Source organism: Myzus persicae, unplaced genomic scaffold (assembly GCF_001856785.1).
Source record: "Myzus persicae strain clone G006 unplaced genomic scaffold, MPER_G0061.0, whole genome shotgun sequence".
Lineage (NCBI taxonomy): Eukaryota > Metazoa > Arthropoda > Insecta > Hemiptera > Aphididae > Myzus > Myzus persicae.
In genome coordinates this window covers 1682409-1710010 of record NW_019103933.1, presented here as the reverse complement: position 1 = coordinate 1710010, position 27602 = coordinate 1682409, and the positions used below count along the sequence as shown (strand labels likewise).

General features: G+C 25.7%; 2 protein-coding genes across 6 annotated transcripts; one reads left to right on the top strand and one right to left on the bottom strand.

Annotated features, from left to right (window-relative positions):
- Positions 1-203: 203 nt before the first annotated feature.
- On the top strand, positions 204-26776 carry LOC111036535 (innexin inx3-like). 5 transcript variants are annotated; one of them, XM_022318578.1, is made up of 7 exons: positions 204-385; positions 15247-15350; positions 18416-18482; positions 21665-21882; positions 22033-22361; positions 22931-23410; positions 25217-26776. In XM_022318578.1, exons 4-7 carry the CDS (start codon positions 21726-21728, stop codon positions 25274-25276), a joined length of 1026 nt encoding a protein of 341 aa, XP_022174270.1. In that variant the 5' UTR covers positions 204-385; positions 15247-15350; positions 18416-18482; positions 21665-21725; the 3' UTR covers positions 25277-26776. The 5 variants fall into 5 exon arrangements, with proteins under 5 accessions (XP_022174270.1, XP_022174269.1, XP_022174273.1 ...); XM_022318577.1 differs by lacking the exon at positions 204-385 and adding an exon at positions 12957-13284; XM_022318581.1 differs by lacking the exon at positions 204-385 and adding an exon at positions 12957-13284 and having other exon boundaries at positions 24437-26776.
- Positions 5903-18042, bottom strand: LOC111036534 (sodium/potassium/calcium exchanger 4-like). The gene is made up of 11 exons (XM_022318576.1): positions 17652-18042; positions 14674-14767; positions 13773-13922; positions 13460-13666; positions 10774-10964; positions 10421-10568; positions 10262-10369; positions 9913-10158; positions 8568-8669; positions 8274-8503; positions 5903-6385 (listed from the first exon to the last, which is right to left on the bottom strand). Exons 3-11 carry the CDS (start codon positions 13912-13914, stop codon positions 6311-6313), a joined length of 1449 nt encoding a protein of 482 aa, XP_022174268.1. The 5' UTR covers positions 13915-13922; positions 14674-14767; positions 17652-18042; the 3' UTR covers positions 5903-6310.
- Positions 26777-27602: the final 826 nt, after the last annotated feature.

Sequence of the window (27602 nt, the reverse complement as noted above, 5' to 3'; positions counted from 1 at the left end):
CTATATAATGAGTGATGTAAGATAAAAACTATAGCGTCAAAGCAAACAAAAACTAGGTACTTTTATTATAGGTTTATTATTTTATTGGTAGGTGAAAATTGCGAATTCTGCATATTTTATTTATAACATCAAAAAATGTCTCAGTATATACTTATGATAATAACTGTTATACACTTATTATACCCATTACTCAGGTCTCAGTTTTTTTCACTTCAGAGTTCAGAAACATCAAGGAACATTATATAACTAATTGTTTAGAGCACTTATGCCAAGTTTATGCGTGTGTGGTCATGTAATCCACATGATATATTTATTATAACTCTGTTATACATAATATCCAATATTCAAGTTTCAACATTTAAAGCTAGCTACCTAACATAACTAGGTATGTATTTGAAAATAATATTAATAATAAATAATAAGTAACACCAAATGGATCACATAGGATTATTTTAATTATTTAATTAATTAATACATTTTTAGTTATTGTTGAATCAGTATATTTTGTGATTGGTCCATAAATAAATGATTGTTTTGATGACGTCAAATCCGTCTTATTGATGAATAAGACAACAATTTTTACCTTAAGAAGATTTCAATTTACTCTTTAACATTACAGTGAATCGAATATAATGGTAAGAATATTATCCAGGTCTCTACATAGAATTATTTACATTTTTTAAATTAGAAACAAGTTTTGAGCATTTTTTAATTAAAATGTTTGTAAATTTTAAAATGTTTATAACTTGATTTAAATTTAAAATAATAAAAAAATAAGTGGAGCCCTGGATAATATACTTAACTTTAAATTTGATAAATGATAATTAATCGATTCTCTCTAATATTAAAAATAACAGAGCAAAATGAATTCTTCTTAACGTATAATTTGTTGTCTTAATGATCTATTAACTCATAGTTAGTTAGATATAGAGACAAGCGACAACACATGCTAGTAAGCCGTCCTCCACTACTATAAGAGAAGACGAAGAGATTTTTTTGAAAATAAATAACATATTGTGTGTACCAATACATTTATTTGAACTCCTTTTTAGTTTTACCTTAAAATTCATCACAAGACTATTCATCATATAAAATAAATTGATTTCATTCATTCAGAATATCTTGAAATGATGACACATTATTCAAAAAATAAATTCTCTGGATTTTAAGACCATTGTGTATCAACCAGGACGGCTCTAGATACATCCTCAAGAGGAGGGGACCTAAGTCATAATTTTTAGAAAACTTTCAAAATTATAGTATGTTTTTTCATTTTGTTTTTAACATTATACAATTTTTTCATAAATACGATTTTAGGAGGGGGCCACCCTTAGGGCCCCTTGGAGATACCTCTGGTATCACTGTATCTCAAAGTTCAAACATCATCCTTACAATAATCAAGAAAGTTTATTGGATATTATAATACAATAAAATAAACAGTCATCCACATCATATTATTAAAATATTTTTTTTTTTTTATTTATTTATTTTAAAGAATAACGCCAACCGACTTAACAAAAGAGTGAAAAGATAGATAATATATATGATAATAAACATTACTATACAATGTGGTAACAACATCAACTCAACAATTATGAACATACCTAGATTATCTCGATGATTGCATTCATTCGTTTTTTTATTTTTAAATTGTTTTTTAACGATTTATTTATCACAAGACTTCCGTATTATTTAATGCCTGAACATTACTTATTCTTGCATTAGATACATCTGAAAGTTGGAAATATGCCTACCTAATCACAAAAAAGAACCGCATACTTGATTTAGTGACTAGTGTAAGCAATTGGCAATACACGCTGTTACGAAACTATCTGTTTTTCTTTTACGCGTATTATTGTACTTCCATTTCATAATACATTTTTATTATAAGTTTTATTTTTCTTTTATAAATAATTCTATAGTTCTATACATATGTATAGCTTAGCAAACTATAACATATAACGTAATACTTGTATATTAGTCATATCATACTCGTACCTATACGCATATATAGTTTATTTTAATAAAATATGCTCAGTAGTTGTGTAGAAAATAATATCAAAATAACAAATCGAATAGGTAGGAAGTTTTAATTATTTATTTATCATTTAATCACTGATATTTAGTATTGGAACATGCATTAAAATATGTGAATCAAACACCACCAAACTAACTTGAACACCTATTGGTACATTCCACAAGCGCTTCCAATATTTTAAAAACAAAAATAACTAGATAACCTATAGTGTGTTGATATTACTTATAAGTAATTGGTTTCAAAAGTATAACCGCACCTTCAAGTCAGGTCAGGGTTTATAAGTTTATAATAACAGTAATTTGTTAAAGATTTAATAATTTCTAAAAAACGATGAATAGAAAAAATATAGGCAACTATATCAATTACTATTTACCATAAATATTCAATAATATGTTATCAAAGTTATGAGACGCGCATAATAAAAATAATAATAATATGTTTTTTTTTACTTAACTGAGATTATTTTTTCACCAACCAAATATAGTATAAATGTATAGTACTAAAAAATAAATTATTATATTGTTCTATATTTTCATTGACAATGGAACAAATTTTTTTTTCATATTTTATGAGTAATATTATCATTGTAAAATCAATACATCCATCTCTCTGCTAAGCATCTAAAATAATAAAATATTTTTTACTAGATATAGAATAAATTATATACACATTTATACAGACGTATTATTGTCCATGTTACAACTTAAAATTTAGTCTTACTAAATTGTTGAAAGTTGAAACTTGATTTGATCGATTTCTTGGATTCATTGAACGTATAAAAAATAATAACACGCTATTTAGTGTTGAAAAAAATTAAATGTTTAAATAACCTTACCCTGAGATGAATACGTTCATGTTTCTTTTTGTGAAATGGTAACTTGTAAGTATAATAACTTCGCAAATAATAGGAAAAAAATTGATAAAGCCATTTTTATATTTTGAAACAATATTGTTTTTTTTTTTAATAGATAGGTACTTTTAATTTTAATACGTGTTTGAATACTTAAATAATTTTATCACGTGTATCTATACCAAACGGCAAACTTATATGTGATGACATCGACATAAACAATAATGTTACGTCACAATTAAATATATATGGCTTATATAATATATTATATGTATTATATTATATCATATATGTCATATTATGTCCATGTGTTATGTGTATCTTTAAACTATGTACCAAAATATTGTTTGGTGCAATCAAAGTAGGTATAACCTTTTTGAATCCCATATTTTTTTACCAGAGATTTTGTTATGTAGTTTGATTTAGTTGCTTTGATGTTATCGTACAATATTTACAATTTTTTTATAATTTCAAATTTTTTAAAACTCGTTTAAATTACGAAATTTAATTTTAAGCATTTATATCATGGTCCTATTCACTACCCCGTTCCAACGTACATCGGGATCGATTTACAACTTAACAGCTAATAATATTCTACGAAATTCAATTATAATATGTTTATTGTTCTATAATATACATATGCGATTTGTTTTTAGCAAAAATTAATTCAACCTAATTTGTTAGTTATGTGTGTCTTATACTCTTATTACTTATACTTAGCTCTCGACACCAAAAACTATGAACAGCAGAGCAACATCCCCTGTTTTGTACTATCACAATTTTCTTATTATATGTGTGCATTTAAACAAGTTGAAAGTGTCATCAGTGGGTGGCTTCTTTCCTCAAATTTATGTATCATGTTATTGTTTGTTTCCTTCTTATAGCACATATACTTATTATGTCTTAGTTAGGTATAGATTGTATATTTTCTTCTAAAAATAAAAAAAAAATAAAAAATATGTGTGCATATAAGACATAGATTGCACATTGTTCATTTTCAATAAAAATACTGTATAAAATGTTTCTATATAAATCAAATTTTAAAATGTGTATTGATCAACATGCTAGCTATGCATGCTACTTAAAATTTTTCTTTAACATGTATGTTAATGTAGTTATATGGTAGCGACTAAACGACTAACTACTAGGTATTATATGTCTAATAATCTGTAAGGCATCTAATGTTTTAAATTGTTGTATAAAAAGGTTCTATTTCCTTATGAAGTCCCTAGACATATAGATTATCGCCAGTTTTTGTTTTAAATATAATATTTGTTATTATTTATTAGCTTACCTATTTTTATTAAGGATATTACTTATTATATCATCAGTCTTAATATGAGACAAAAAATGATTATAATCTTAAATAATTAACCTAATTTGGATCACAATAAATTAATATACCACTAAATAAAATGAGTCCTATCATAGTTTACACTAGAAACTAATGATAAGAAAAAATACTATTTATTATATTCTCTTTTTCTATACAAATATTTTTATTTTTATTATGTGTATTCATCATGCAAAGAAATGTAGCACTGCAGGTTCCCTGCTTATATAATAATAATGACAATTATAGACATTTTATTAGATATATTGCCATATTGGTTCCCTGTTTTTGTCTAAATATAACTTATAAGTACCTACTAAGTGGTAGTTGCCACTTTAGTACTATACCTAAGTACAATTGAAAAATACTTTCAACTATCTTAATTGTTTTAGGGTTATTGAATGTTATAACTAATAAACTAATTTGTCACCATTAACCAATTTTAACAGTTCCCACAGTTTCATTATATATTTAAAAAATAAACATTATATATTGGATACAACACTAAATTATATACACAATCTGCGTTATTTAATTTTAATTGAAAATTCTAAAACTGATAATAATAATAATAATGAGTTTAGTTAAAAGTGTGCAAAAATACACAATAGTAGAGTAAAATTTAACCAAGTACTCAAATAACTCTTTTTACAAAACCAGGGAGTTGATAAAAACCACACAAACAAATATGGTATTGAATAAGCAATTATTAGTGTTGCCTATAGTTAACTTAAACGTATTTGTTAAATCATTATTATAACAAAAAACGTGAAGATTGAATACAGCAATTATAATTTTATGTAATAAAATTGTTGCAGGCTGCGACTCTGCGAGCCAGACAAAGTTTATCCACATTCTGTAATTTGATGACCAGTGACCACATATCAATTCTAAAGCGCAAAGATATATCTCCTATGACCTATATAACCACAACTATTTGAAAACATTGAGATACCTATTATGAAAGAAAATAATCAAAAACATATAATAGGAACAATTCAAGGGTATAAATCATTAGGTAAATGGCTACTTGTCTAATAATGTAATCGTTCATTGCAAATAATTTATTTTAGCTGAATAGAAATAGGTAACACAGAAGTATAGAATACACACATTATTGTTACTACTAACTAACAAAATTGAGAACTTAAAAATAATACAATTTATAGCTAAATAAACATAATAGGTTATTATCTATTTATATTTGATATTATATTTAGTTATTATTAACATTGACAAATTATTCTATGAGTATCCAACGGATTATTAAATATTAAAAACATAATTGGGTGGGAAGAGGAAAAGTAGAACGCATTCTACAGACATCAAGATTAACATTCATATAGGTGTTTTCATTACAGTGAAGGTCAATTGATAGTACTATTAATTTGTATATTGTATAAAATTAAATTAAAATATACAACAAAATGTATGATACCTAAATGTCGCTTATTCGATAATAGTTAATACAATCTGGTCTAATTACTTAATTTTAAATCTATAAGCAACTATACACGGGTATCATTAAGAGAGAGGTTAAAAGGTTATGAATAATTTGACTTAAGTATTTAATACATAAGTAACCTCTGTATTTCATTATAATGAGTTAAATTAAAACTGATTTCTAATTTTAAAACATTCACAAAAAAAAATGTTGCACACAAAATTATTCAACATTAAAAATAAAAATATAATCTTTTTAAATATAATAACTTTAATATGAACCTAGGTACATAATAAAAGCTTTATTTAATATTTATTAAAGTTTCTTTCAATAATTTGTGCCCAACACAAGACGTATAACATATTAATATGTCTAATCACAGCACATTATTATATATTATTAAATAGCGTAAACGATCGTATACTAGACACTTATTTATACCAGACATTAAAATTGTCTTAAAAGTATATTTTAAAGATAAGACGGGTCTGTCCTTTTGACGTATAATCAGAGATCCTGACATTTCAGTCTTCAGAACCTAAATCAATATTCCGTGGTCATTTCAACGATGGCATTAGCCATTTACAAATCATCGTTCATCAACTCACGCAAAATGATTGAGCAATTATGCTACATGAATTGTTCTCATTTTGTTGCATACTCATTGTACACCATGGCTGAACAAATGAATAACCATATGAAAACAATAAATCCACCTGACTGTATACGAAAAAAAACTGTTATTAAATCATCTGAGAAGTATTTATTTGTTTATTAAATATTAGGATAATATAATATAAATTCCAATATAATAAGAGTCTTCTCAAAAGACAATTTCGTAAATGTTTCAAATCAAATAAATACCCGTGAGTTGAAGTCGCAGTTCCTAGATACGATTTAGTTGGCAACAGGAGTATTAATGTAACTACGGTGTGCGACATGATAAAAGAGGTTTATATAAATAGTTTCTCGAGGAATATATGGTGATAAAGTGAAAAGTTCATTTAATCTGGCGAGTAAGCGTCTCGGAAATCAATTTGAGCGAAGATTCAAGATGAGGCTATTTCATCGGACAAGAGTTTGGAAAATACAATATAGTTAAATTATAGTACTTTCGTTGTAATGTTTTTTATCAACAAGGTTACTTAAATAAAATTGTATTTATCCTTTTATGGTTTCAAACATTTTTCATTTTTAGATAAAACTAATTGCACGTTTCAATCATTCAAATAGGCAATAAAAAATTGTTTTTCAATCAATGCTATAGGTAGGTACTATTTGTAATTGCATACAACTATAATACCAAGTTGACATTTTTTAGTCTATTTTTGGGTTAGATAGTTTTATAAAAATATTCCTCAAAAAATGTATAGAAAACCTATTAAATTTGTATATAAAATTAAGTTTTTCTTGCAGCGTCTAGCGTCAGCTATTGGTTCTGACACAGATTCGGCGCTCAGTGTCTAGACGCAGCGTCATGACTCCTTGCCATAGGCGGAGATCTTGTGAAATATTGAGGGGGCTCAAATATTTGATGGTAAACAGACCCGCGGGGGCGTTGCCCCCACTCCCCCAACAAACTAATTTTTATATTAAATCACTCTTAAAAAATTGTTCTCGTTAACTCATTATCATAACAACTTAAATAATTACAGACATAAAAAAAAGAATAATTAATAAAAGATTTTTATTTAAATATTTAAAACCTATTTGAACTAAATTATTTATTAAAAATCTAAATCACAATCTCAAAAGAAACTTATTCCCAAGAACATCAAACAATAAGTAAAATATAATTTAGTAAAAAATACGGTAACGGTACGAATACGAATGTACGATACCCATTACAATGTACGAATACGATTTATTCAATCACGATAACTTTACGATAGGTTTAATGGAGCTATTATAGCGATAGTCCTGTAATAGTTATCGCTTCTTGTCTCTTGAGAATTAACAAAAATTAGAAAAGAAATAATTAATTTTCCCATCTATAAATAGAACGGTATAATATGTTATTCAATATTGATGGCCAATTGATACAAAATATGTACAATATTAGGTATATAAACACAATATAATATTATTGTGAATTGCGTCTTAATTGTTCAGTATGTTACCGTAAATAATAAATTGGTAAATAGATGTATGTAATGGACTAGGTACACTTTTATAATTGTAGATATAAGAATATAAAATAATGAAAAAAATTCTACAAACTGTACAAAATTACGGTATTGTTTGTTTAATATTTTTAGGGGGGCTTTAACTTCAAATTATTTATTTGAGAGGGGGGGGCTAAGCCTCCGTAATCCCCCCCCCAATATCCACCTATGCTCCTTGCTATTCCACAGGTAATTTATTTGTGAAACAAAGTAGATGGGCGTGTAAAAGAGTAAAAATATGTGTGTACCTGAATATTTAAATGCCTCATTCATTATGATATAATTAGTAAAAGTACGCATAAATATTTTTTAAAAGAAGAGCATCTCCATACCCCTCGCCCCCTCAATGCAGGCACTATGTTTCTCTTTTTAACGCTACAGGAAAAACGTACCCCGAAGTTATACAAATATAAATCACATATATGAATAAATATTATACTTACTCTTTTAGTTAATACAAATGATTTGGCACACATCAATACCATAAAACCAATTGTACTTAACATTACAGCAATCGCACTGTCGTCGAGACTTTTCGAGTGAATATTTATAGATGCGCTTGAGTTTTCTTTATGGAACCACATACCTTTTATAAACCACGGAACACCCAAACAAATTAAAACATCAAATGTTGACGAACTTAGTGCGGTACATAGAGCCATAGTACCTTGTCCTAAAATTCAAATAAAACATTTATTTTTTGCCGTTTATATTCTATATTTCACAATTTATTGAACCTTGTCTTGCAACTGCTATACTAGACACCATTTCGGGTACACTCATACCAATCGCTAATAGTGTAATTCCCATAACTGAATCAGGAATTGAGAATTCATTTCCTAAAAATGATTCCAATATTCATTATACATTTATACTAATAATTAATATGGTTAATAATATTTATAAAATTAAGTTTGTTAACTGTTATAATTGTTTACTGGTATAGCTTTATAGTGTTGTCGAGCACCTATTCTAACCCAATTCAAATTAGTTATTACAAATTGCCTGCATATTTAGTAATGACAAGTCATTTCTGAAAACAATTAAACCACAAGTACCTTCATTTAATCGTCTTGCAATGGCTCTCGTTACTTTCAAATCAAATGTATAAATTAAACAGTATGATATGATAAACTATACTGTGCCAATAATAACGGACCTATTCAAGATTTATTTATTTCTATGATGGTTTCATTTTGTAATTTTATCATTAAGAGCTGAAAAATTCATTCAAGGTTATCGATAGTTAAAAAACCTCTAATATCGCTGGTCTCAACATGTTTTTTGGAAGTAAAAATTTTAAATTACAAAGAATTAGGGAAAATATTCAATATGGCAGTAATTCAATATACATATTACTCCAAAAATCGTTATAGCAATAATTTATCACCTGACAGTTTTCCAGTATTGTAAACCTATAATTTTTTAGCTACTTAGTATAATTTATTTCAAACATATATTACTATACAATACGCACTAATTTAATAAGAAGTGATTATTTTTTGAGAATTTTTGACTTTCGTATTATTTGTATAGTTTTGATGCTGAAAAGAAGGTAAAATAAATTATGGTAGTCGAATTTGGTTTTGTGAAAAAATTATTTTTGAAACACCAGTACACCACAATATTGTGGTATATGGTACTTAGACCAAAATTATGTGGTTTTTGATTTCGGAAACATGCGTAAGAGGTATGTATTGTCTAATCACCGTTTGTTTATGCATTACGTCCATATAAAGTATAATATTATAGACCCCAATTATACCTTCTACTAACTACCAATATATTTCTTCTATTATTCTAACTTTAAATTGTTTGTACTAAAAATTAGCAGTAACAAAGTATTGCTTTTTATATAGACATATCATGCTTTGGGTTAAGGTTAATACTTCAATAAATAAATAACATTTTAAAAGAGGCTTTTTACTTATACTAGTTATTAACCAGCTAACTCTTTAATAATTAAATGTAATCGGTTTTTTATTATTTATGAAATAATAATACCGATGTTCAATGATATTATTAATTAAATATATCAATATAATATGTATATTTTAAGCGGTTTCTTTATAAAATGCTCACCTATAATAGTAATCAATTCTACAATGATAAATGATCCACATCCAATCCAAAATATACACATAAACATGGTAATCGGTACCCAAAAAACTCTATCTTGACTATTGCAGCTCGGAACAGTCACTTTTAAGATTAAGACTATAGGCCATACTAGTATTTCTTTGATATTTAATAGCTGATCACGAAGTCTATCCTTCCATTTGGGCAAAATAATCTGGTCTTGCACTATAAATCCATTTTCTACAACTCCTAAAGGGTTTTAAAATGTATATATATATATATCTATATTTATACCAATTTACATAGTATTACTGTTTGTCTGTTCATCTACAAACTTCACATGCCAATTTACCATTTAGAGGAAGAATCGGCTGACTCTCACTGCACCCCTCGAAAACTTTGTTGTCTTGTCGAGAAATATATTTAAATATTTTTTCAAGATATGAGCTGTAAGAGAGAACTGTTGGGAATTATTGACAGCCATGAAAATAAGAAACAATAGATTACTTACTTAATAGGTATACCATGTAAACTATAATTAATGTCAACGCTTCGTAAGCATAAACCTTGTTATCAGCCAATGACCAAACTAATAATGATATAGTTAAAAGATACATCGATACATCACGAGTGATGGGCCAGCTTTCCAGGTGTATGGCCTAAAAAATTTTTCATTATGTTGCATTAACAGTTAACATTAATGATCTTGTATTGTCGTTAATTCTAATTTGTATCTATTTTAACGTACTTAGTGCATTATTAAATTGTATATATTAATATATATCGTATCGAGGTATTAGAATTCAAAATGTATGGTTGTGCGTAGCCCATGGGGCATAGGCTATATTTAAAAAAAATGTATACCTTTTGATCAGCCATAAGTATGCAAAGTCCAGGAACTAATAGTATATTAAATAAGCCAGTGCCGACCACTGTGCCGACTCCGACATCGCCCTCTGTAAAAAATGTAGCTAGTATATTGACGAATAGTTCGGGACATGCCACGGCTGCAGCCATTACAGACGCTCCTGCAACATCTTGACTCAACTTCATCCCTTAAAAATTATTGAAAATTATGTCAACATACACGATACAAACACTATTATATCTAAATAACGTATTTAGAATAATTATTTCACAATGAACACTACCAAAGACCAAAATTATTTTATTGTTCATAAGAGCCTATTTGTTCAATTGACAATTGTATATACTTGTACATAAATGTTTATAAACAATTAATCTTCCTCAGACTATTTAATATGAAATATATTTGAATAGGTATGTATTTAAAAATCAAACATTGATAGTGACGTAACAATTTATTTACATTGTCAGGTTGTCTTATGGTAAAGATGACGTGTACGCGTGTGCGTGTGTGCGTGTGTGCGTGTGTGCGTATGTGTGTATTATATTTATATAGTTGTGGTGAATGATATACAATTAATGATGACGTATGAATTTAGGAAACAACTTTAATGGTAGCCATGACCCAACATTTTCAACTATTTTATAGTAATTATTCATATAATAATTATAACAATAGAATTGTCAAGAAAATTTCATATAATTTCTAACTGATTTAACATAAATTTGTTTATTTGTAATATATTTTAGATTCTGAGCAGAGCAATGCTCTTAAACGGAACAACAATATTGCAATAGTGTGTTAAAAAAATCAAGATCAATAAAAAAAACTAAAGAGCAACGAAACTATGAAAATATTTACACCAAATTTAAGCCAATGCACGAGCCTTTTTACACCATTATAATACACTAGTATTAATCTATAAGTTAACAACAATTATTATATATTATAGGTACCTATTAAAAATATATAATAAATAATTAATGATAAAATGTATGCGATGTTTTTGGAAAAATTATTTCAGCCTATCGTATAAGTGTGTGACTAATAAATAAATAATTTACTTATAGGAATATTAAATATTAGTATATTACCTTTGAAAATATTAAAATATACTTAAAAATAAAGGTTGAAATATCAACTCCGCACAGAACTATTTTCGTAAGCAATGGTCTAACAATGAATTCAATTGAATGCATAAATTACAGCGACCTACTCAATATTGAGGTATATATTATACTTTCCAAACATACTAACGGCAAAGTTACTCTTTTGAAGAAAAAACGTATAGATTTTACTTTAAACCCCGCTTTATTATGAAACATAAAGCCAAAAATGGCATTAGTTATTTGTACCACTGTTTGTTCTTCTAAAGTTCTAACCAAAGCCAAGACTATTAACTAATACCGTCATACCAATATAATTTGGCATTATATTAATTAATCTCAGTTTGAGAACTTTTTCGTCTGCTATATTGTAAACTGTCTGAATTGTAAACTTTAAATAATGATTAACTATCGTAAAAAAACGTTAGCGTCATATTTTGATTTGTTCTGTTTGACGAATGCGGGAATGATCAATCAATGAATCTCTCAGAAGTGTAAATGTATATGTACAATATACATATTTATAAAAAATATGAATTTTCATAGTATGTAAAGATTTAAGATACAGTTTTTTTACGATATATCATCATTAATTACAAATAACTTCTTTATAGTATTTAAGTATTTTACATATGAAACCAATGATATCGTTATACCGATATTATATTTTGGTTTTATTTCTTGTATTGTAATTTTTATCAAAAGTACATAATAGTGTTATAAACTTATTTTATTTTATAATAATACCTATAATAAGAAAAGAAAATTGTAACTAATAAATTATTGTAATTATTGAAATGAATAGACAACTACAAAATGTATTGTCTAGAAATCTACATTATTAGAACTTATGAGTTTGTGTTTTTATCTATTTTAGTACATGTTTCATAATCACGATCACGTGATTTTATATAAAGAATTAAGTAGATTATTATTATAGCTTTAAATACCTACAATAGTTTAATAAGTATTAGGTACAGTATAATAGTCAATATCTATTCTATTATTAAAATATAATTATTGCTTAAATTTATAAATAAATGATCATAATTATTTAATAAATATTAACTTCTATTGTTGTTTAGGATGAAAAATAAGTGAAACCATTTTGAACTCCTTTAAAAAAACTATTGTTATCAGTTATGCAATATAACAAACATAGAGTAGGTATCTACCTACTGAGTGATCTTTAATTGCTTTATAAATTGTATAGTCAAAGTCTAAATAAATTGATACCTTCACGTTTAATGTTTTGTTATATATAATAAGACAACAGAAGTACCTACAATCTGTTACTGATTTCAGTTATTACATTATTGTTCAGAATTAATAACAAAAAAATATTTCGGTTTTTACTGCAATGATTTAGCAACAACAAACATAAATAATTTTATCAAGCAGGTAAGAACTCTCATGCAATAGTTTATTTATAGAAATGTGTAATGTTATATTGTGAAGATGAATTTCGAAAACTCAAAATTTAATGTATTTGTACTTTTTTATTGAGAAAGTTAAATAATTTATAATATTTTATATTCTATAGTATAAAAAAATGTGATTATAGGTATTTACTTACTGTGAGAAATTATATGAATGCATGGTACCAAATAACGATTGCATACTACTCCTAAAAATAAGAATAAGTATAAAGCAACAACGGACGTACACAATATAGTAAAAGTGCGTTCCTCGAAAATGAAAATCTCTTCAAACAACGATTTTTTATTTTGACTTTTTGTATTATTGATACTTGATAATAGGACTCTCCCGACGTGTTTAATATCTGAAATTTATAACAAACAATTAATATCCATGTTTATTGTATTTTCATGTTCGTAATTTAGTAAGAATAGATACTTTTTCATTATATCATACATTTTATACCATACCTGATTCGTGTGGAATTCGAGTATATGACTTCAAACAATAAAATATAAGCATAAACAACGCTAAACTAATTGAATATAATTTTGCTTTCCAATTTTTTTGATTTATTACTCGTAAATATTTTCCATATACCACCATATTCATTTATGTTTCTAAATTAAAAAAAAAAATATTTCAAATATTTTAATTTAAATTGTAAAATTCAAGAGTAACATTATTTCTATTTAAATATGTAGCAGTTAACAATGATCAAATGATTATTGCATTAATACATGTTTAAGATTAAGCTAACTATTTTTAATAATTATAAAGGTGCTTAAAGCTTTAGTTATAATTTGTTGTATAACTTTTGTGTTAATTTTCTGTAAAAAAACAATATACGTATTCTAAATTTAGTTGATGAAGTAAGTTTTAGCTTAATATCGAATAATGAATAATTAATCAAAGATAAATACTACAGTCTACAGCTAAGCATGCAACTCAAAAAAATATAATTATTTAACACTATGATAAAAAAAAATTGGCAGTTTTTCAGGTAGGTACATATTTTTACCAAATAAGTTATTTAAATTTTGATATTAATACATATTGTTTCTGCATTACTTTCATTTTAAGATTTGTTTGCTTCTATGAAAATTCTATTGATCTGTCTAAATCGATTTATCAAACGTGATTAAATTTAATAATATATTCAAAAATATGATTTTTAAGAATAATGCATCTATAACAAATTTAAATAGACATACCTAATATAATAATTAATATGGTATCGATTCCAATTAAATAAAATACTTATAAGCACAATATTACTATTTATTAGGCTAAGAACATTTTTCGTTAAAAATACATGAAATGCATATGTTTATTATAGTCCTTTAATAATAATAAATCTTAAAATCTTACCTATATTTCTGATAGTAAATAAAGCTGTCTTAAAAATGCAGGTGGTTAGGTCAAAGCGCAGATCGTCACTGGTTTAATTGCTAATATGAATAATCTATATAAATAATAGAAATCAGTGTCTAACATGCTATCATAACAGAATATACGTCATAACTTGATAACAAATCGTAAATACAATAAACATTAATCAACTATATAAAAAATGTAATAGGGGAACTTATTCACTTGCAATTCATATTTTATAATATGTAAGTGTAATGATAAAAAATATAATTTAAATATATTGTAATTGGTATGATTTCAAATTTAAAAAAGATTAAAAACTTTATAATATATAGCCTAGTCATATAAATAAAAAACCCAACGCATATAAGTATATTATTATTAATTATAATGATTATTTACGTATTGAGAATAAGATAAGGTCTGTTACTACGACGATCAATGGTCATTTTATGGAATTAACAATAGATAAACAAAGAAAATGTTATTATATCATATTAATTGTATTCCGATAAAACATTGTGTTTTGATAATTTATAATAAAAATAATAATTATTGTTGTGTTTTTAGGTGTGTCCTGTATTGTATAACGTGATAGTATATTGGGCAATCTTTTTGGACCTTGTGAGAGCACGCGCTGCAGAGCACGAATTCATATTTTATTGCAGTAACATGTAAGTGCTAATTCGAGGCTGTTAATATATACCTACAAAAATATCACTGATAATAAACACTTGTCTTAAAAATATGTATATATTTTTAGAAATAATTATAATTAGGTGTTGTATTACTTGCAAAAATCATTCATGAATAAAATATAATTTTTAAGCTTATTTTCTCTAAATGCATAAAAAAACAATTATATGTCTACTGCAGTACATTAAATTACATTCATGTTTAATAATATGCAATATCTTCTTTAGACCTTTAGACCTTTTCTTCTAACAGTGGACAATGCAATAATTCTGTAACTATAATGTGGTATAAACAATTAATTTAATATATATATACACAAGATTATGTGTTTTTGGTGTTCATAAATTTAGACAACCAACTGAACTAACAAGATTAATCGCAGTAAGAATTAAAAAGGTAATAAAATTAGTCAGATAGACAATAGTTATTGATTTGATGATCCATTAATTTTTTTTACATTTTAAATAATATCAAAAACATAATTTTAATTTCTTTCAATTAATTTTTATCAAATTTAAATCATAAATTATAATTTGAATGGATGTTAATTAATTTTTATTCAAATAGATATTAAGCAACGATACCAATTATAATTTATCTGTAGTATAATATACAATTCGATGAGGATAACCAAACAATTATAATTTATATCTGTTCAAGCTATCGAAAGTAAATTGAATCATAAAAGGTCTATTTTAAAGCCAATTTACCTGTTTGTTGCTCTATAATCAAGCACAATTGTAAGTGTAGGTTAATAACAATCAATAATCACTGTTTTAATAGCTTGACATTTAGTATTAAGTATGTTGAGGTGTAGATACCTAAAAACTGGTATATGTTAATATGTTACAATGTGCAGCTGTATTATGATTTATATGTTTTATCTAAGTTTAGCTATGGCGTATTTACTATTGATTTATGGTGGAACTTCCTAAAGCCACCTTAAGACCTTTTTTAGCTTGTACGAGTACTACAGTCTTATAAGTGTACATTATTTATTTTAGCATGCTTGATTAAGCGAATGAACAAAATTAATTACGAATGTTCGGTTTTTAATGCACAAAAAAAATTTCATTTATGACCTAAAAAATTCATAATAATCACTTAAAATGATATCTTTTTTTAATATTTTATAATACAATTCAATTATTATTCAATAATCATTTTATTAAATAAATGGGTTGGCATTAATACAATTTACATATTATTATGTATGTAATCGGCTGTTGTACTCATGTGACGATCCGTTAGGTAATTAAATTAAAAATCCGAGACTCGTGTTATTTTATTACCTAATTACTCGAGTTTTAGTATAGAAATAAAATACAATAAATAGAACAAATACATCTTTTTATAAGATCAAAGTCGATTTGTTTTTGTTTTTGTCATTTTCTAAATATAAGTCAAAACATACCTAGTAAATAATACACAGTAGGTAATTAAAGTGAAACGACATATGGCTTTCGTCCTAGTAAATCGACAAATACATACAACTTGGTATTAATAATTATGTTATGGACATTTTCATCATCACTAACACGTCGATGGTAATATTATACTGACTATTCAAAGTCTCAAAATCATTTGACCTTATGACCTATTCTTTCCTTTCTTGGTTGTCTTCCTACTTACACAATCGCCCAAAATGAGTGCAATTACATAGTATTACCTCCAGGCTCCAACATTGTGACTCCGTCTTCGGGTGTTCTTCAAAGATCTATTCATTACTATATAGTTTTATTGCGTGCTAACAATGCAGATGCTATGAAACTCTTTATGGCTCGAGATTTTGCTCTTAATAGGTTTACTAGCTAGAGTCCTCAGTACTTAGGTATAACTCTATAAATATTTTTAAAAATGCAAAACATAATAACCACGTTTTTTAGAATTTTGACCCCGTTATATTTTCAAACACTAGGATCAAAAGAACAACAATTCCGGATTAAAAATTTAATTACCTTTGAAAACTCTATTTTGCTCCTTACTTCACTAGTTCCTCAATTATAGAACTATCTTCTACTTATGTCGACTTTATCAAATCTATCAACTATATTATGTTTGAAAGCGTTCAACGAAAATCTTATGCTGTGTTTCTTACTCACTAAATATACCTTCCCCTCACATAACCATACGTCGGTTCTACACTATCTAAAATTTTCTATATCCTTACTGACTGTAGGAGAACAGAAAATCTCACATTTCAGGCAGGGCGCTGGGGATAATGTAATAAAACAATGTTTAATTTCTGAATAAAAATTTGAAGTTAGTAATAATAATACCTTAGGTGCTTGTGATAATCCAGAAACACATTAATTTATCACTGTAGAGTGTAGACGTTGGTTCCATAGTTTCTTTAGCACGTGACTTATATACTGTAGTACTATAACATTTTCAACTTTGGAAGTATCAGAATCAAATTCATGACTTATGATCATTATTATTTATACGCTCAGCAATAATGAAGACGGTTTTAGCAATATGTTAAAGATTTTTGCATTGTTTTTCATATCAGCATCGTAAAAACTATTTAAACCATCCGAACGAAAAGTATCAAATAAGTGAAACAGTCATCAAAAAAAAAAAATATCACAGTCGCGATTCGAGTCAATTAACTCAATTTTACTCAAACACAACTAACACGATTAACTATTACAAGTGTTCTTTCATATATTCCCGTGTTGCGATAAAGTGTAATATAAATGATTGTAATAGGTAACCAAAAAGGTATGCCTACATTCATAACAACCTTAAAATGTGGTAGGTGTTTATCTACTATACGTAATATATAATAATAAGTAATTACGTACGATACAACAAGATACGATTTTGATACCTATTTTAATAAATATATAAAATATAGGTATATTATATAGGTATATTAAACCTAATTTTGATACCTATTTCACTTATCTAATTAATATTATAATACCTATCAATTATATTATTTTTATCATTTTTAACATTTTAGTTTCTGAGCGGAGAGATGTATGTATTGATTTTACAATGATGTGTGTTTTAATATAAATATATTTTTTTTTTTTAGTTTTGTGTCTGTTTTCACGGTTTGGACAGTAAAAGTGCTTCCATTTTCTTCAACAACAATTTTCCAGGTAGGAAAATAAATTTAGTTTGTGCATTCAGGAGGACAAAATTTGAAATTCCAAATAGTTTTCAAAAGTGACAGGAAAAGCGAAAATTTTTACACAAAACCAGTTTTTGAAAGAGTCGATTTTGGTTTTTAGTATAATTCTAAAAAAAAGTGGCATAACATTTTCACTGATTGTTTGTGTTAGCATTTTCTATATATCATAATATTTTCAAAATATTTATACTAGTGTTGAACTATTTATAGGCATATAAAATGTTCGGTTATTATTTGTTTTTTTTTAAAACTAATGTCGATAAAAAAATTTTCGCTCCATCAAAAAACTTGTAAATATAATACAAGGTTCCTCTTTAGTGGAAATTAAAAAAAAAGTTGAGCGTAAATCCTCAATGGTTTTTTATGAGCGTTTAAATTTTGACAAAATTTGTAAAAACCATAAGAATGTGCAAATTATATTAAGTTAGAAATACAATTTTTTCTTTTTATATCTAAGATTTGAATATGAATACAATATTTCTAATAATTTTATCTACTTTCATGAAAAAAAATTTCTACCCGTAAGTCAAATTAAATTTTCATGGGCGTTTTAAAAATATTTTGTTTTGTTTTAACCTGTTGAAGGATATTTTCAATTTTCATTTTGTTTAGTTTTTTTTCATACATTTCAAAAAAATTTTATTTGTTGGGTCAAAAAACATGAAAATGTAATACAAGGATTTTGATATTTTGTTAAAATTTCAATTGAAAAATATTTAAAATACATAGTCACGTTTTTTTTTATAATCATTTTAAGTTCAAATTTTTACAACATTTCTAAAATTGAAAATTGAAAAACAATTTTGTAATTAAAAATGTATTAAATGTTCAACTTCTATTTCTAAGAATTGAAAATTTAAAATAAAGTTCTACGTAAGTGGTTAATTCTGTAACCAAAAAATCTAAAAACAAACATAAACACAGCTTTTTTTAATAATTATTTACCTAACCTTACCCAAAGAATAACCGATTTTAGTAATTTTGTTGTAATTTGGTTCCAAAATAGCCCAATTTTACAAAGTATATTTAATATTTTCCCACCATCACTGATAATCTAAGAATAATATTATGAATAATACTAATTTACTTAATTTAAACTTAAACTGGCTACCGCATTAATAATAACTGATAACAATATAAAATATCATAGACTTACATACCGTCTTCGCTTAGAATCGTTTTCCGTATACAATAGTATCATATCATTGAATTCTAATTGAATACCATCCATTACAGCTACCTTCTAGGCACCTAATGTACAGCAAAGCTATCCACTTACCCGCTTTTTAATTTGAATAACTAATATTTTTTCAAACGTCCTCATCCAATTAGGCAATAAGCTACGTTCATTTAACCCTATTCAGTTTACATTTATCCTTCAGGTAGTACCAAACTATTTCATAAGTTCAGGAAGAGTTTTAAGTCAATAAAATCTGGAGAGCTTACAACTGCCGGGATTAAACATAGAGAAAATAAAATTATTTTTAAGCTCCATGACACTATTTATTCTTTATAAAGAAAATAACAATAAGCTTCCATGGCTAAAATTATTTTTTCATGAGTTATTACATTTATGAGTACATTGATTTTGATTTTATACAATCTATTCATATTCCGGATATTTTACATACCAATAAAATATCGTTATGTCATAGTTCTAAATTTATACATTTCACATTTTCACGTAGGTAAGCAAATTTAAATTTGATAGCTACTTAAAATATTTTACATTAATACAGTAATAATTTTCTTTTAAAATATTTTATTTTACAGTTGTATCTACAATTATTTGTATAATTATTACCTTATTTACACTACCTATCTGGTAGGAAATTGGAATATTTTATGTAATAAAAATAAAATCATAATTTGGTAGCTATAAACATATTTTAACTTAATTTTATGTAGTATTACCTACGTGCATATATTTTGTTCAAATTTGTACCTATTCTTAATCAATATTTGTCGGTACCTACCACCTGCGCTACCAAATTTTTAAATAATTAGTATAATTTTGAATAAGTTGTATAATATAGTTAATTATAGTCTCAATTTTATATCCATTAAATTAATTTGATTTAAAAGATAAAAACGAAGTTGTTTTACAAGTTAATGTAGTTATACGAAGTTGTTTTATTTTAAGAATTTCATTTTTAAATTAAATCACTTAGTTTTGATAATATTTACATAGGATTTAAAAATTTTATCAGGTATAATTTTAGTTTCTGAACAATTGTTTAATGTTATGCAAAAAATAGTATCACTGCTGCAGGGTGGTTTCTCCTTATCAGTTAATTAATTCATGCTAACGCCTACAGTATAAAAAAATAAATAAAATAATAAATAAATAATAACAAATATTATAATAATTAATAATAATAATAAAAATTAATAATAATAATATAATAATAATAATATATAAATATAAATATAATAATATATAATAATATAATATAATATAATATAATATAATATAATAATATATAATATAATATAATAATATATAATATATAAATATAATAATAATAATTTATAATAAATAATAATAAATAACGCCACTCATACGGTTGTTGTGAAAAAAAAGCATTTACATATTGTGTATATTCTATTTAAAAAAAAGAGATTCTGAACAGAGAGATGAATCATGAATGTATTGATGCAGATATTAATTTTACAATTATGTGAGTTTTTGTGTCTGTCATCACTTTGTTTTTAAAAAACAAAGAACCGTAGATGATTGAAAACTATATAAATTATATTTTATATTATAATTTTATATATTATTTGGTTGTATAACTATGGCTCTTTTTGATATATTTATAAACATTTGAAGTTTTCTTTTTTTTTAGTTTTTCTAAAAATGTCGATAAAAAATGATTTGATTAGTCAAAAAGCTTAAAAACGTAATATAAGGTTCCTCATAAGTTGTGGTTAAAGCTATTAGCAAATATTTAAATATTAAGATACATAGGCATGGTTTTTTTTTTTAAGCAATTGAAGTTCAAATTTAAACAAAATCACCAAAACAATAATAATAAATGATTTATATATATACTTTTAAAATAATTAAATTATATTCTGGCAATCTGTCACATTAATCACTTATACATTTAATCCATACCTAATAATTGATACAATTTACATTTACAGGAGTTGTATACAAATATATTTTATAAAAAAAACTACACAAATGAAATATTAAGGAGAAGATATGATTCCTATCTCGTCATTCGATGTTATAGCAAAATCGTTTAAAGTACGCAATTACAGACCTGTGATTGACGATTGTATATTCCAATGTCATTATAAACTAACCACAAATATTTTATTAACGTTCTGTTTATTGGTTTCATCAATCAATTTAATAGGTTAGTACCTACTTATTTTTAAATTATTAAATTGAATATTTGAATTATTGATTGATGATTTTATTACCAAAATAACTGTTTAATTATTCAGAATAGATAAATATCATATGGGTAATATTCATTTTGTGCTTAATATTTATGTTTATGAAGGAAATCCGATAGAATGCATAACAAACTCAGCAAAAAAAACAGAAATGCATAAAGTTATAAATAGTTATTGCTGGATGTCGAATTTATACACATCTAATGTGAAACAAGGATTCGGTCTTCCTTATACAGGAAATAATGAACGAAATATTAGATCCCATTCATACTATAAATGGGTACCATTTATGTTGTTCTTCCAGGCTATGACATTTTATGTGCCCCATTGGATATGGAAAATATGGGAAGGAGGAAAAATACGAATGATCACAAATGGTATGCGTGGATTTTGTGAGGGACCTGCTAAGTCACGACGTATAAAACAAGATAGATTGGTTTGTATTTCAAATTTTGTAAATAAAAAAGTAAAAAATAAATTAAAACTTTAATCATTAATATATTAAAGTCATAAGTATAACGTATCAAACATTAGGTATTACATTAATTTATTGCTCTATATTTTCTTAAATGTACCTACCTAATATTTTACCCTACCTACCATTTAGTTATATTATCAAGCCTTAAAAATTATATAATTATTACAATGCCTACATTGCTATTTTGTATTTATAAAGGTATAATATAATAATTAATAATTTTAATTCAATCATAATTTTTACTATGGAGGATCTTAAATACATACCTTTCACATTAATAATATTATATAGACATCATTTCTTTACGGGATTACGGTTTATGGCGGATAGTGATAACAATTCAATTCCAAATCAATTTTTAATACTGTACAATTAATTTTTTAAAATAGCCTTATGCCCTAAGCCTAACCTTAATTTTTATTTCATTGTTCAGAAAACAATAAATACATTAATTAGTGAATATTTAAATGTACACAATTTTAAATTATGTATTTTTATAAAACATTACAGTGATTTTTTAATTACAGGTACAATATTTCATTGAAAGCTTTCATACTCATAGTACTTACGGATTTGGTTATATTTTGTGTGAAATAATGAATATATTCAACGTTGGTTTCAATATTTACATTACTCATAAATTTCTTGGTGAAACATTTTTAACCTACGGAATTGAAGTGTTAAAATATTATCAACATCCTAATTATTTTAACCCAATGGAAGATATCTTTCCTCGACTTACAAAATGTAATTTTTTCAAGTATGGATCATCTGGCACTATTCAAAACATAGATGCTATGTGCATTCTCGCTCAAAATGTCTTAAACGAAAAAATATACTTATTTATATGGATTTGGTTCTTAATGCTTGCTATTATATCCATATTTACATTGGTCTATAGAATCACTATTATTATGCAAATAGTTTTGAAGAGAACATTATTGATAAACATGTCCAAATTCACAAATAGTAAACGAATCATTTCAATGTTAGTTCGTAAATTTCAAGTACGTATAATCTTAAATTATAGTCTATTTTTTTAGACTTAAGGTGTAGTAGTAGTATTATATTTCATTTTTTTAGACCTTGGACATCATAATTGTTAGAAAATGTAGATTTCTTTTTTTAGTTATATGGGTTGAGGGAAGCAGAAAAGCAATTTAAAACCACGTTATTTATGGCCATCTGTTATTTGTATGAATATCTATCTATATACATACTATAAACGGGTGGCTTATGTTTGATCGAGTTTGTAATAATTGCAATATACTTAGGAGAGTTGAGAAGATGTTGTCAAGTGGTTAGATTCGCCAAAAACATAATTTTCCATCAAAATGCATCGTTTATTTCATTTTGTAGTAAAAATATTTTCAATGTTGAGATCTATATTATTTGGCATACTATATATACGTAGTAACCAATAACTAACACTAACTCCCAAAACTTGTCTCAATAATTGGAAAACAATTGAGAAAAAACAAGAGTTTTTATGCAAAGCTGGTTTTTTGCAAAATCAATATTTGTATTTTGTTGTAATTCAAAAACGAATAACTATGTATAGGTCAATAAATTTACAAGTGAATTAGATTAATCAAAACATTCAGATAAATTTTAAGTTATTGCCTATTTATACCATACACATATATTCACACTGTTCTATGGTAAGTCGGTATGACTCAACAGTTAATAACAATTATACATGATATAAATATCTATATTATTAAAATATTAAAATAATATTAATATATTCAATGCAATAATGTTAAAATTTTTTAAAAATTATATTAAATCAACTTATCATAATACTGATACCGAGATAAATTAGTTTAATAGTTTAATTTCAATATAAATAATTATATTTTAAAACACATTTAATAATATAGGCTGACTCGCCCAAAATTGTTTTTCGTGTTTAATGATTTATCATTGAATTTGAATTTGACAAGTCATGCATTACAGTGGCTTACTCCAAATTTAACAGATTATTATTAAAATTTCAACCTAATCATTTTACATGTAATCTATATTTTTAGGTAGGAGATTATATACTCCTTAATTTCATTGAGAAGAATGTACATTGTGTTCAATTTAAAGAAATAGTAGAAGAAATATGTACTCAAGTTTGAATGTATAAAACTACAACAAAATTCACTTATTTTCAAATAACTTAAATTTTAAATAAATAATCATAAGTTATTATCAGATAATTTTTAAATTTTTAATTAGAGGTATAGATGTTACATTCGTATTTACACATACATTAATATTTATGTATGATACTAGGATGAATCAGTTTTCATACCTGGAATACCGCTGTTTCCATCAGATTATCTTTCTAGTTTAAAAGACTACAGTTTTCTCTTAAGTTATATTTTGATAAAGTATCAACAAATCGCAAGGACAGACTTGACAATTTGCAGGGTTGATAAAGAAAAAAAAACTCTTGTAGGTATTTGTTTTAAGAAAATATCTTTATTTGAAACCACAAACTTCACTATTTGATGCATTTTTCTACCTCATATGCCCGAGTAAGCAATGTCACCAAATACTAATTTCTTCTATTTCTAATTTAATCTGTAAACTGTGATAAATAGCAGCCATTTATTATCAAAAATATCCATCGTAAATCAAAAAAACCTTTTCTTAAATTATAAATAAAATATTGTATTCAATGATAGGTATGATATACATATCATTGAAATATTGAGTTCTAATTTAACACATCCAATCACTGTGACCCACGTGAAACCCAATGTACAGCAGAGCGATATCCACCTTGATTTAATTTGTGATTTTTCATTGGCTTTTTTCAGACGCTTTGTACATATAATGGTTATAATCCACAATATGCGACTTCTGTAAGTGTTAGTTAGATAAAAAATGTACTTACACTCACATTTTATTAAATTACAAGTTAGAGAATTCTTAAAAAAAAAAATGTTTTCTGTCGAAAATAATTATTATGATTTTATATTCATGGTAAGGCCTGTCACAGAATATAATTTTCCGAGCCAAATTGCATGGCCGACCCGCCACTGGTAATATAATAGGTAATTAATAACTAAAAGTTATATATACCTGCACCTGCACATAGCCACTATGTACTCGTATGTTAATTTATTATTTAATTAATTAAAAGGGGGTAGATGGGTAATTGTCAGTTGTGTATGTTAATTACCTAACTTACCTATAAGTAATAGTGGTATTGTACAATTGTAACATCTCATTGATAAGTGATGGTTAGGTGATTTTCTAGGTCAATGAAATCCAATTCTCCAACAATCAGTATTCACATTGTTTTAATGCAATTAATAAAACAATTTATTTATATACATAAACATAATACTAATCTGACATAATAAAAAATAAAAATAAATATAATAATACAAACTTAATCCAGTTAATAATAAACTAATCCAATATTATTATCGTTGTCAGCTTACTGGGACTTTTTTAAAAGCCACTATTTTTTTGATCGAAAAATCGGGTATCGACAAATGGGAGTCGGTAAACTGGGAACAAATCGATGATTGTCGGTTTATGAGTGTTCTGTAAGGATACAAACTTCTGTGTTTTCGAATGAAAGCTTCCTTTTCTACTTAAAATTATTTAATGGATAATATTTTTGAAAATTTTTATGCACCCAATTCAAAATCTGAACGAGTAGTTTCTGAATTAATAAAATGTTTATTGGTACTAATGATACTAGTTCTTAAAAATAGTTTTATAAAAATATGAAACACATGTAATATTGGATCCAGTATTTATTACACTTGGACATTTTTTATAAATTATCAATGTTGATGGATTAATATCTATCACAACATTTTTCAAACCACCATAGATAACCTCCATATCTCCTAAACACATTATTATAGACCTATCATCCTTAGTACACAAGGTCAAAAATAACTCAAAAACTACACTTTCGAATTTTGAGTTTGGTACATTAAAATTTTCAGAATAAATATCAGCTCAATAATATCTTCAGTAGAAAAGGGATGAGGGATCTCATTTGAAAAACAGAAATTTGTATCTCCACAGGACACTACTTTATAGTAGTACCTAGACAAAATCACAAGAATTTGAAACTGGTCTTTAATTCTATTTTTTAAAAATTCTAATAATCAGACTATGAATAAATGCATTATTAAAGAAAAATAGGTGAGCCTGTTTGATGGTATACCCTGTATATATTTTAATTTTTTTTATTAGCTTTCAACAAAAAATTAATTATAATTTATTATAATTAGGGTCAGGATTTTTATGACCTCAAAAACTCTAAACAAATGCATGCAAATTTGCCCAATAAAAATCAAATACGACATTTTAAAACTTTATTAAAAATATACTCTAAATTAGTACAAAAAACCTTCAACTAAAAAAATACAAATATGCAAAAACAATATGAACTTGCACTTGTAATAATAATATATTGTGTAATGTGCATTTTTTTCAAATGTAAGTTTTACTCCACATAGGTACTTTACAGAATGGTATTAAAACATCTGTTGAAAATACATCCTCCCCTAACTCTAAAAACAACTTTGTGTAGTCAAGCAGCGGTAGTGCGGGATAGCAGGGTAAGATGTATACACAGATATTCTATATAATATAGATATATGTGGATGTATACTATATAAGTATATAGAATATTGTATTTTTTTCTTAAAGAAAGCCTACATCACTGCGAGATGTTCTTACGCCGCTCGTAATGCTATAATTGTTATACACAGTTCTTATCTAGTAGTATAAGGTATCGTCCATGTAATAAAAGCATAGGTAGTAAAAATTACTGATAAATGAGTAGTAAAGATAAGGTTATTAAGAACTACACGTTTCATATTTTCTAGTTTACGTTAGCTGTGAAACCAACAATCTGAACAATGCCTATACCTATGGGTACCTATTTGTTTTTCTGATTTATATTATGTACATTTATTTATTTTTGATCAAAACATGCATTTATTTATAAAAATCCTTAAATACAAAAAATAAAATGTAATGTATCTGATTCTATGTCATACGAAACGAATAATAATAAATAATAATAAATTAAAACTTTTTCTGCAACACTAAAAGAAAAAATATAACAAAGTCATAAGCATCCTAACACTAAGTTTATATTATATTATTATTATTGGTATATATTTATTAAGGTATATATTTTGGTAGTTTAGTTTGAATATTTTGATTGTT